This window comes from Rhinolophus hipposideros (genome assembly GCF_964194185.1).
Source record: "Rhinolophus hipposideros genome assembly, chromosome: 16".
In the NCBI taxonomy this organism is placed as follows: domain Eukaryota; kingdom Metazoa; phylum Chordata; class Mammalia; order Chiroptera; family Rhinolophidae; genus Rhinolophus; species Rhinolophus hipposideros.
The window spans coordinates 30,700,276-30,713,564 of record NC_138062.1 but is presented as its reverse complement, the minus strand read 5'-3'; the positions used below and the strand labels follow the sequence as shown (position 1 = coordinate 30,713,564).

General features: G+C 39.9%; 1 protein-coding gene across 5 annotated transcripts in view; it reads right to left on the bottom strand.

Moving 5' to 3' along the window:
- MSRA (methionine sulfoxide reductase A) overlaps positions 1-13,289 on the bottom strand; it is a 354,068-nt gene that overhangs the window by 92,073 nt on the left and 248,706 nt on the right. For all 5 annotated transcript variants that reach the window (XM_081076540.1, XM_081076544.1, XM_081076541.1 and 2 more), the window contains exon 5: positions 6,773-6,879. In XM_081076540.1, coding sequence (XP_080932666.1) covers positions 6,773-6,879 — 107 coding nt within the window. The remainder of the gene's footprint in view (positions 1-6,772; positions 6,880-13,289) is intronic.

Here is a 13,289-nt window from a genome sequence, read left to right as displayed (position 1 = left end):
GCAGCCAAACAATAACTTGCCAGGGTTTAACTGGAGAGCATGGGGAGTCACTGACTATTTATTCTGAGTGCTTTGGGAAGAAAATTAAATAATCAAAGCTGAACAAAACTATAAAATGAATTTAAAATTTAGGGAAGAAAATTAAATAATCAAAGCTGAAGCAATTCTAAAAAATGCTGTTGTGATCCAATCATTGCATACTGATTTTATCTTTCACTTTGTTGCCAAATAATTTAAATTTAAGATAAAATATGATAAATACCTAAGAGATTATAGCAATGATGAAGATATAGATGGATAGATGGATGGATGATGGATGGCTGGTGGATGAATGAACAAAGAGACTGAGAAAATAATAAAGACCGATTATAAACATATGTTTGCCACATAGTAGAGAATTTAACATTCACCCAAAAAAGTTATCCAGAGAAAGAGTACGCTGTTTGAAGATTTGAGGAGTCAGGAAGGAGGCAGGTCATGTGGCCGAGAGAACAATCTTTAGATTTATGAATTCTCTATCAAATTTAAAGAAACATAATCTATCAGTGACCAAAAGATTTAATTCTTAAATGAGGAAGAATTGCATTTTCAGGACGTAAGAATCACATGTGCACATGCCCCACTCTTGCCAGAGTCCACAACTCAGTTTAGAATATTAGAAAATGTTTGTCATGTCAGGTTCACTTGGGAGGTACACTATCAACATTATACAAAACAATTAATAATACATTAGATTATCTGCTCCAATTAATACCATAAGCAAATAATTCTACCATGAAACTCTGAGGAAAAAATATGAAAATACAGTTATTAAGAAAATATTACACCATCTTCATCCAAAGGCAAGCAACACCCCTACATTTTGTGCAAAGTCTTCAGCTCACCAAAGACAGGGAGCAGCTGTCAAATTCTGTGAGCAAAATCCAGCACTTTCAAGATCAAGGAAGCAGTGTGAAGTTTGTTTCACCCTGACCCTCTTCTGTAAAATTCTCCAGCCTCCTCTAATCTGAATAGAAATTAGCAAACTTCTTCAGTCCTTTTCCCTTTCCTAGGCTTGTGGGTGAGCCTGGTATCTATACCCCAGCCAACTATGCACAAAACCGCAGTTTAGATGGAAAATCACTTCGGGTTTCTGGCTCATCAGCAGTACTGCACATCTAATTAGCTCAACAATTGGTCCCTGTGATAAAATCAGCTAATTTTATGTTCAAATGACTGCTCCGTGGTAAGCAATACTGTCACTCTAAACTTCACATATAAAGAAGTTGCTGAAGAAGCTGGTTACTAGGAGGTCACTGGGGGCAAACTAGTGAAGACTATTAAATTAGTAACCTAAGTCAATGTTATAGTTAAGGCATAGGGGTCCCACCAGGGCTCAAAAAAGATGAATTCCCAGAAGGTAGTGACAGGGGCAAATATGCCAACTCTTAAAGGAGAAAATAGTATGTTGATATAAAATACATAGAAGTCATCTTCAGGATCTCCCCGCTCTTAGAAATAAACCTAAATGTTTATGATGAGATTGCGGAATCCTAGACCCCAATCTACCATGTTTCCCCGAAAATAAGACCTGGCCGGACAATCAGCTCTAATGCATCTTTTGGAGCAAAAATTAATATAAGACCCAGTCTTATATTATATTACATTATATAAGACCTGGTCTTACATTGTAGTAAAATAAGACCAGGTCTTATATTAATTTTTGTTCCAAAAGACGCATTACAGGCGATTGTCCATTTAGGTCTTATTTTTGGGGAAACACGGTAGTATTGTTAAGAAATGACTCATCCTAAATTACAGACCTCTTATTTCAGGGATTTGTTCAAGGTTACCCTAGATAGAAAACACTGGAAAACCAATACCAGGGGTCACCTATTCAGCTTCCTCCCCTCCTTCACTCAACTGGTGATACCTGAGACTCTCTCCCTACTCTGTGGGATGTATTAGAAACTACATTATTTTTTAAGGTAAACGTAACAGTACACATCAACTTCTTTATGGTGTAAAAGTTAATTCTATCACCTCTCATAGGCATTGCAAATTATTGACTTTTTAAAAAAAATTAGCAATTATACCAATCGAATGGACATTCGGAAACCTATACAAGTTTCAAAACTAGAAACAAGAGATACATGAATGCATATAATTTTACATAAAGATAAGAGAGACACATACATACCTATATCTAAATATATCTATTTTACCTATGTATATAGATAAATATGGTCAGAGATATATAAACGACTTCATTTGGACTACATTTATATAAAGTGCTTAAAACAGTAATTAGCATGCAGTAAGTACTCGGTATTGTTGTTGCTGTTCTATTATCATCATCATCATTATTACTTAGCTATATATATACTATATACAAATATGTTACATAAACTACATGTACATGTGTAACTGTGTATTATGTAAGTGTATGACTGTAGCACGATTCCTGCTGAAAATCAAACTTGTTTTTTCTTTCTCTGCTCTAACAGAGATGCCAGAAAGTTACTGAATTGTGGTAAACCATTACTGAGACCCTGTAGTTAGCTGAGTGGCCTGGATTGGGTGGGGTTGGGTGAAAGACCCCTTGTAGATCGTCATGTTGGGCACCAGCTCAGATCCTCCTGGTCTCACCTTTTTCTTCTCCCCCACTTCAGTGCTCAGCCCTGCATGGACTCTAATTAGCTTTATGCAGGTGCAACCCTCCAGCACCGCACCTCACACGCATGCCATGTGCCTCTTAGCTCCTGCATCCTCCCCTGGGGACACGGTACCCTGGGCCTACACACGTGCAACCCAGAAATGTAGTGTGAACCCACGGGAGATGGCATCCAATGGACATAGGCTTTCCTTCCTCCCCCAGAATAACTGGCCATTTCATAAGGACCAAACAAACGGGTACTGATACCAGAGGCCGACTTGAATTGGTTCTCCCTCCTTTTCTTTTCCACTCGCCCTTCCCTTTACTCCTGCTCCATGGCAACATGTGAACCAGTAGTCCTCACACAGGAGGCTTTGTCATATACTCTGCTTTCCGTGGGCACCCAGACTAAGGCAAAAATCGCAGTGGTCACTCACGTGCAGGGGCACAGTTAGCTTTCCTGCTCACCAAGGTGACACAATGAGACACTTTGGTCCCTGAAAAGGAAAATGACTTGTTCCCTCATTGTGTAGATCTGAAAAAGGGGGGAAAGAGGGCGGTAGCTCCTGGTCTCAGGGGTACAGAAGGATCAGTCCTGACCCAGCGCTTCCTGGAGGGGGCCCTTGGGCAATGGCTGTGCCAGGAATGAAAAGAGCTCTGCACTTGACGAAGCTCAGCCAAAGGGCCCTCGGGCTGTGGTTTACAGTAATCAGCTCTTTCCGGTGATGGCTGAAAGGGAGAATATTTGACCCTTATGCTGTGCATCTCCAGAAAGGAAAAGGAGCGAGCAGTTCCTGGGGCAGCACCTCTGATGGCCATGAGGACCTGTGCTCCATGCAGGCCGTGCCCCGGCAGGACACCAACACAGGAGTACACGGTTTGAAGTCTTGAGTCTCCCAGGCAGGGAGCCAGACTGATGCCCCCTCTGCCTTCAGTGGAATCCAGGGCCAGTTTTATTCATGTGATCAAATCAAAGAGGTGTGACAGTATTTGTTCTCTGAGTTGGTGATAAAGCTGTTATATGTAATTCCCACATGCTTAGGTACAGACACCTAAAAAGCATTTGGTTAGAACAACTGTCTAGAATATAAGCTTAAAATTTCCCAAATCTACCAAAAAATAGAGACATTATTAAAACAGTTAATTGATATTAAATATCTAAGCTTTATTTCATACGTGTACCAGTTATCTAATATCAACGTGGGCTCTACTCAAAGCCACAGGTAAGAAACTATTGGGGTAGAAACCAAGAAATTAGGTATAAGTCAGCCTCTTCATCACATGGGAGACCATTTAAACTTAAAAAAATCTTCACTTGAATGAACACCAGAATACTGTCTCATTTTGAGACATTCTAGAGGGAAATTTATATCCTTCCAGAGTCTTTTAATATTACCATTGTATCTTAAAGGACTGTGAATCATTACAATAGGCAATTTATGTGTAACATTAATTGGTGGCAACTTTGAGTATCAACTTCTAACATTGCCTTTATCATTAAATACAGTGAAATTAAACCAAACAGACTAATTTTTCAGTTCTTGCTTGGAGCTGATGCTCTCTCATCTTTATCACTATTCTTAGTGATCATATCAGAAATATGGGCTTCCTCTACCACATATAAGTTAACCCCCATTTGTTGGGCTACTACCATTTGCTGACAACCTACTAGGCGGTAGGCCCTGTGCTTTATAAGCATTAACCCAGTTAACAGTCACAACCACCCTCCCTGCAAGGTAGGAACAGCCCATGTTTCCTCCTAGCAACCATCTAGATATCCACATCATGGGTACCTCAAACTCCACATTTCCAAACTGAACTTACCTCCCGCCCCTACAAGTCCACCTCTGTTCCTCCATACCTTTATACAAATCACCACTAGCCAGAAACCTGTACGGCACCCTGGACTCCTCACTTTCATTTATTCTCCACTCCCAATCAAGCTCCAAGTTCTATGAGTTGTACTTCCTCAATAGCCCTTCATTCCATTCATACTTTGACCATCCTCGACAAAGCGCCCATCATTTCTGGCCTGGTGTCCTGCAACCCTCACTCATCTCTCTGTATCCAGTCTTATTTCTCTAATGCCACTAACTTAACATCAGGACTTTGGGCAACCACAATATGGAGATAATAATGAGGTCTCTCATCCTTATAGGTTTGCTTGAGTAAATAAGATACACGGCTTTCTAAGTGTTAGGTACTTGATAAAAAGGAACACAGCTGACATACAAATTGAGACAACTGGAGGCTAGAGGCTACATGCGTAACTGTCACCACATTGTGTGTCTAGGTAAGCCCACAATTATCAGAAAAAGCAGGATGAAAAGGGATATGAGAAAGAAAAATTTATAGTTAAAAGCTTTTTAGAATAGAAATAGGAATATACTCAAATGACTCCAAAACTTAGCAGCTTAAAAAAACAAGCATTTATTATCTCGTGATTTCTACATATAGCACAGCATAGTTAGGGGCCGCTGGCTTGAGGTCTTTCACAAGATTGCAATCTAACTGTTAGCCGGGGCTACAATCTCATCTGAAGGCTTGACTGAGGTTGAGGGGCTGCCAAGCTCACTCAAGTGGTTCTTGGAGGCCTTCATCCCTTGCCACATGAGCCTTTACACAGGGCTGCCTCACAACATGGCAGCAAGCTTGCCCCAGGGCAAGTGATCCAAGAGACAGTCGGAGGAAGGGGCCCCCAAGAAGGAAACCACAATCAATAATAAGCTCATCTCAGAAGTAATATTCCATCACTTCAGTCATTCGGCAGGAGTGAGTCATTAAATCTAGCCCACACTCAAGGAGAGGAGATTACACGTGGGCAGAGACAATGAGGGCCATCCTAGTGGCTGCCTACTATTATCACCCAGGTAGACATCACAGCCTTGGGGAGTGGGGTGTGTTGAGGAATAAATGAGGGCCTATTAGCATCTCCTTTAGCCCTCTCTGCTTTTTGGACATGAATTTACCATGAGTGGCATGTCCTGCTACTTTTTCATCAGTAGATAAACTCTTGTCCTTGCCTCCTTCTCACTGCCACCTCTGCCACCACGGGGAGTAGGTGGAGAACCCTCACACTCCTGCGAACTGCTGCATATTACACTATTTACATAATTCTAAAATAGAGCAGCATTACAGTAGCTACTGGCTAAATGTTGTTAAATGTGAATCCAAGTCAGAAAATATAACAATAATTAAAATTTAAACATTATCACAAAGTCCTAAAAATTACAGCAACTGAGGTTATTTTTAAAAGGACTAAATTTCTATTGGAGGAGATTTTAAAAATATAATAGAAGTTACTAGTGAAAATTATTTTATGATGTAAGGTCTATATTTCTGAGAAATATTTTTATTATAATTCAATCTACTGGTATGGGCAAGAGACAAAAGAGCATTATGAGTTGAATTGTGTGCCCCCGCCCCAAAGAATTGTTGGCGTCCCAACCCCCAGTACCTCAGAATTTGGAGGCAGGATCTTTACAGAGGTAATCAAGTTAAAACGGGATCATTAGGTTGGGCCCTAATCCAATATGACTAGAGTTGTCCTAAAAAGGGGAAATTGGGACACAGAAACAGACATGCATAGATGGAAAACGATATGAAGAGACACAGAGAAAAGAGGACCATATACAAGCCCAGGAGAGAGGTCTGGAGCAGATCCTTCTATCACAGCCCTCAAAAGGAACGAACCCTGACAACACCTTGATTTTGGACTTCCAGACTCCACAACTGTGAGACAATACATTTCTGCTGTTCAAGCCACCCAGTCTAGGGTACTCTGTTATGGAAGCATAAGCAAACAGAAAGAAAGAAAAAGAGAATGATTCAAAGAGACAGGCAGAGAGACACAAAGAGAGAGGGAGAAAGACTATATGCTAAGTGACATATTCATCCGAATAAGTTGATTTTAAAGAGAAATGCATAAGGGCCTATTCTTAAAATCTCATTTGGCACATTCATGGAGCAGAGTGGCTCTATTCCATGAGGCTAGCTGAAATGACTCAAAAATGTGCAACTGGAACACTGTGCTAGGTGAAATGAACCAGATGCTCCCTCTACAGGTAGGGCTCACCCTGGCAGGGCCAATGGCGGGGGGGCCGACAGCAGAGGGCCAGGAGCGAAAGGCGACCCTACCTTCTGGTAGTCTTCCTTGGACCGCAGGGCCACTTCCATGTGCATGGGGGAGGTCGGATAGATGGCTGACCGGTACTGAGAGCCGTAGTCATTGCCTTGGCGCATGCCTGGGAATGTGGAAAGCAGAAAGGATTAATGGGGTGGACTGGACCACAAGGCCAGTGTCACACGTTCTCTGTGACTTGTGTGCAGAGAGCGTCTTTCAATTTCATCTTGACACCTCTCACCTTAAATAAGCATGAAATGTATCTGTTTTGCTTTGCCTATTTTAATTATAACAAATGTCACCACACATACATAAATTCGTCACAATCTTGGATCATACCGGATGCTCTATAAATATGTATTTTTCTATGTAGATATTTAAATCATAACCTATTCCATTTATTACTTGCAAAGCACCGTGATACACATTATTTCTTTGGGTCCCAATAAGACACCCCGTGTGGCAGGTATTACTGTCCCACACTTGGCAGATAAGGAAATGGGATAATGGACTGGCACATAGGAGGTGCCTATAAATGACAAAGTAACGGATACGCAGCGAGTTTAAAGAGTTGGCTAAGGTCACATCCCTCATCAAAGGAAGACCTGGGACTTAAAGTTAGTGGAGAGCACTTGCCAGCCTGTTGCAGCAGCTCAAGTGTAGATGGTGGCCAATTTCTAACTGAATAACTTAGTCCCCAAAGTTAAACAGCCACAGGCTTAATATAACTCTCCATACTGTTGTGAAAATAAACTTCACACGTGTTTACTTCATCATTCAAGAATCAGTTTCAGTTTTAAAAAGTGTTCCTAAACTCCCGCAATAGAAGAGTCAGTCTTCCAAAAGGAACAGTTTGGTATTTTCAAACTTGAATACACATGCGAATCACCTGGGCATGCTGTTAAGATGCAGGTTCTAGTTCAGTACGTCCAGAGTGAGCCTGAGATTCTGCAGTTTTCACCTGCTCATGGGTGGTGCAGTTACCAGACCACACTTTGGGTAGCAAGCGCTTAGTGTTTGCCCAGATAGTTTCAAGGTTCCTGTATAACCTGTCAGCAACATTTTAATGCCAGTAACGGAGGGAGGAAAACCTGAATCTTCTAAAATACTCTTTCTCAGGTACAACGTAGACAAGGCTCCATCCACCCCACCAGCTCATGCACGCGCTTTTCATTGAACTTTTTTTCAGCCTTTAAGACTTAGTTCAAGCATTTGACCTCTGCAGAACCTTCCCTAAGCACCCCTCACAGCTGTGACAGTCACGGACTCCTTTGGTCTCCATTGGGTCTTGCAGGTCCCTCTCTTACAAGTTTCATCACACTGCACTGTCATTACGTGGTTGTCCCTCTTCCTCCTCTGTGAGCCCTCCAGAGGGCAGAGCTTTACAGCCATAGCACCTGGGATAGCAAAAAACAGATTTACTTCCACAAATATTTGTTGCATGAAGAATCTGAGTTTATATCTTATGATTCAAGGCCCTGCAATCAATACTGGAGTGTTTTGTCACATTTACTTTGTAAATGCAAATTCAAATGTAAATAAAATAATCTTTCTTAAGAGCTGGAGGAAATAACTACAAATGAGCTCATACATTTGACCAGTAGAGGTTAAAGGCAGTAGTTGAGGACACCAAGGGTTTATTATGGCAATTAACGGATGGACAAGCTAGAATTCATGACCAAAACTGCAGACCAAAAATAGAGGTTTAAGTGGTAAACTAGTAGGACTTAGGGTCAAGCCACAGGCTATCTATGATGTGTATGTATGTATGTGTATATGTATGTATGTGTGTATGTATGTGTGTTGGGGGGGTGTATTTCTGGCGTGTACTTATTCACACCCCCAGCTTAACTGACTTCCTAGAAATCCCACTCTCCCACCTTCAGAATTCCATCCTCTCCTGGATACACAAAAGCTACACGGGAACCAGGAACTAATTAGTGGCTTAAAGAGCCAATACTAATAATGCCACCAAAATATTAATTTAATAATATATAATAAAAATTAACCAGCCCATGCCTCTAATAAACAATGCATAATACCAAATTAAAATATCTGTTTCATTTCTGTGTAAGTTATGTATTCACATAAGTATGATAGTACATAGTATATACTATTACAGCATAAATATTACTTATAGTTTGTACTATATAACTATTATTATAGTCTACACATTATTTATTAAGCACCTAACATGTACTAAGTACTTTTTCAGCTGCTGAGGATACAGCAATAAATAAAAGCAAACCCCCCTTTCACAAAGCTCACATTCCAGTGGAATCCAAGAGCCTGGATAAATATATATTCCAGAACAGCACTTCGCCTTCTTCAATTTTTCCTCCTTCACTTACAAGTAGGGCTTTTCTTGCATGACTACTTCCCATCCTTTTGTGCATAAAGACATGATAGTAATAGCATTATTGTTCCTTCTGAAATATTCTCCACGAAGAAAAAAGATTGCTAGATGGATGGTTTTTGGTAAAATCTGAGCCCTCCCCATTCAGCACAAGATATAGAAAAGCAGGGTCTGTGTGTGGAGTTGTTTATATATATTTAAGTTTTCTTTCTTTTGAAAGAGAAATTAGTGTGTGAATAAAAGAGAATCTGCAGGTGTGATTTATTCATATTCTCAACGAGTTTTACTAAGATTCCGTATGTCTTATACACGAAGACAATAAATAGCTGTGTGTTTGGTTGAAGGTCTTTGAATTATCAGAGGATCATGGGAAATTGTTGCTTATGCATAAAAATTGGCTTTTTAATAAAAAAGGATGGGAATAATGAAGAATTATTTCAAGGAAATTGTATAATAAAGGGCTCTTCTGGTAATATTTTCACAATAATCTGGTAGATGGAGTGTACAATGAAATCCTTAAGCTTACATCTATCTTTAGAGCTTTCTTATAGTGACATGACAACCTAAGGGGTAAAAAGATCTGGAAGATTTCACAAAATTGTGTGGTTGGGCAAAAAAGAAAAAAAAAAGGACGTAACAGTCATTCTAGGCAAGTATGTAAGGCAATTCCTTTTAATTATCTTTTTCTAGATTATTTTTTTAAATTTATTTTTCAGTTACAGTTGACATACAATATTATATTAGTTTCAGGTATGCAACACAGTGATTTAGACACCAAGACACCTCTATAAGTCTGGTACCCATCTGACACCATACATGGTTATTGCAATATTATTGACTATACTTCTGTGAGGTACTTTACATCCCCTCGACTATTTTTATAACTTGTTGCGTCCTGCACAACACAAGCCGTGAGAAGGCGAGGGAGGCGGCGAGGGTTAAACTCTCATAAAGAGACAGAGACTCAAATGTAGTTAAATCACAGAGGACCAAGGGACTCACAGCCTCAAAGGACTGGAGCCCCGAATCGGGTCACCGTGGGTATTTATAGATCTTTCACAATAGGGATCACATGATTAGGGGCAGGGTCTGTGAAACTCTTACACCACACAATAATCCTTATCCCATAATCGTCCCAAAGCAACCGATGCGTATCATCCCCCAAATGACCAAGGTGTGGTACATACAATCCCTGGGGGGAGCAAGTCTCACAAGATAAGATTAAGATTATCCCATGAGCCAAACAGGAGGGGCGAGATGCTATTGTTCCTGAGGGTAAAGGACAATAGTTGAGGCATGCGTCAGCAGCTTCTCAGAAGGAGGGGCACAGCTACCTCCTAACTTTACATTAGCTCATGGGGGTCCTAGGGAGGTCCCGTCTGGCTTAGGTTGTTTCTCCCGTGAGAAATCTTACCCGTCTTTGACTGCAGACCCTGCTTACAAGGACCAAACATGGAGACTTAGAGTAGCATAAACTCAACCCCAATGAGGGACAATCCCACCGGGTCACCTTTCCCTAAGGAAAGATTGGAGGGGACAGACTGCTAGGTTGCTGTGTGACTACAATAACTGGCAATTTGTACTTCTTAATCCCTTTCACCTTTTTTGCCCATCCCCCCAACCTCCTCCCATCTGGCAACCACCAATTTGTTCTCTGTAGCTATGAGTTGTTTCTGGTTTGCTTGTTTGTTTATTTTGGGTTTTTTTAGATTCTACATGTAAGTGAGATTATATAGAATTTGTCTTTCTCCACCTGACTCACTTCACTTAGCATAATACCCTCTGTCATCCATGTTGTCGCAAATAGCAAGATTTCATTCTTTTTATGACTGAGTAATATTGTACTGTACATATGTAGCACATCCTCTTCCTCCACTGAATAAAATGCCCAGGAATACATTTAACCAAGGAGGTGAAAGACTGTACTCAGAAAAGTATAAGACACTGAAGAAAGAAATTAAAGACGACATAAGTAAATGGAAGCCTATACTGTGCTCACGGATTGGAAGAATTGACGTCATTAAAATGTCCGTGTTACCCAAAGCAATCTACAGATTCAATGCAATCCCTATCAAAACACCAATGCCATTTTTACCAAGGCAGTGCATTTCTATAAAAGTCAATCCATGGATTATTTATGTAATTAGAGGTTATTCTACTACTGCAATCCAGGATAGGGATTTATGGACCTTTCTCTGAAGCCAATGATCCCTTTAAACTCTAACTTGATCATCTGTTCATTGTAATACTACAATACTGATATGGCTCCTGGCATTGTTGTCTTTATCGTTTCGTGCAGATATGCACTGTCCCCCATGCACTCTGGGCAGCTTTAATGACCAGTAACATCGTGTGCATTATCCACAGCTTTGCACCTTTCCCTGTGCACAAACTCAAACTGACAATTCATCCACAGCATGACTTACAGAGTGCCAGCCACCACGTGCAGGCAGAAATCTTACAGAGTTGAATTTACAGCCCTGACCTTCTGATCCCAACCCTTCCTGAATGTTCTAATGAAACTAAAAGCTCCCCATGTAAGAAACAACACAATATTGTGAATACCAATCTGTGCTTCCTAATACCCTCACCTTCTCCTTCACCCCCACTCCCCTCCCAACTAACCACCATCAGTTTTTCCTCTATATCTCTGAGACTATTTCTGTTTACTTTGCTCATTTATTTAGTTCTTTAGATTCCACATATAAGGGAAATCATATGGTATTTGTCTTTCTCAGTCTGACTTATTTCACTTAGCATTATGTTCTCTATGAAAGACAGTTTGGGGAATGTAATCAATAATGTTGTAAAGATTTTGTAGGGTGTCAGATGGACACTTGTCTTATCAGGGAGACCACTTCAGGGACAGTGTAGATGCCTGACCACTGCTCTGTACACCTGTACTGCACTGTACACCTATACAGTTGAAGCTGAATAATACTGAATGTCAACTATAATTATATATATATATATAAATTTTATATACATATAAACAGGATATAGAGTACAGTATAAGGAATAGAGTCAATGGAATTGTAACAGCTATGTACAATGTCAGAGGGGTAGTAGGTTGGGGGAGGGGGTTATTTTGTGAGGGGTGTAAATGTCTAATTATTACATTGTTTTGTACACTTCAAACTAATTTTAAAAAAGAAAGAAAAAAGAAAGGAAGGAAGGAAGGAAGGAAGGAAGGAAGGAAGGAAGGAAGGAAGGAAGGAAGGAAGGAAGGAAGGAAGGAAGAGAGGAAGAAAGAGAAAAGAAAAGAAACAATACACATTCTCTTCCTGGTCACTCTGGCTTATCCCCTGCTTACCCAGGAAGGAAGACAAGAAAGTGCTAAAGAGCTACAGTAGGGGACGGAGAGAAAACATCACAGCCTTTATTCAGATTTCCTTGAATCTTAAGTGATATTGTACAAGACATTAACTCTCTCTGGTCTACTCATGAATAAGAATGTCAATTTGATTGATTTTTTTTTCCATTAAAGCTCATCCTGAGGAAAAGGCATAATATCTTAAAACAAAACCATATACACATATTCACATACTTCTGTGTGTGTTTGGTTAATTTCAATGCATGTACCTTTCATTTCACTGATGAAGGGGTTTATTAACTGGATAGGGTCTTGAAATTTGGAAGCAGATGGTTCACTGGGAAATATGATTTGATGCTCAATAGACTGAAAAACCCATAGAACTATGGATATTCTTTTCTTGTTATTTTTAATACATTGCATTTACAGATGTTTAGCATCATTAAACTTTTCACCATTTCTTTCAACCTCCATTGGTTTATGTTATGAATGCAAAACAGTAATTCACATGTGAGAAAAACCTGTTTACTAAATCTCTTCTAAGAAGCCTAGGACTTAGAGCTATAAGATTTTGTTTTTTAAGTCTGACTCTGCCACTGACATGCTTTATGCAAATTACATAATCTTTCTGAGCCTCAAACTTAATTTGTAAAACAGGGATTAGAAAGTCCTAACCTCTGGATTTGTTGTGAGGAATAAATAAGATAAAACCTGTAAAGCACTTTGCTGACTATAAAAAATTATATAGGTGTACAATACTTTTGTTTGTCCAATAAATCTTAGAATACTTCAGAATTACTAGTTTGAAATAAAAATAACAAATGACATCACACAAGATACTTTAAGAGTAGCCATTTTCTCC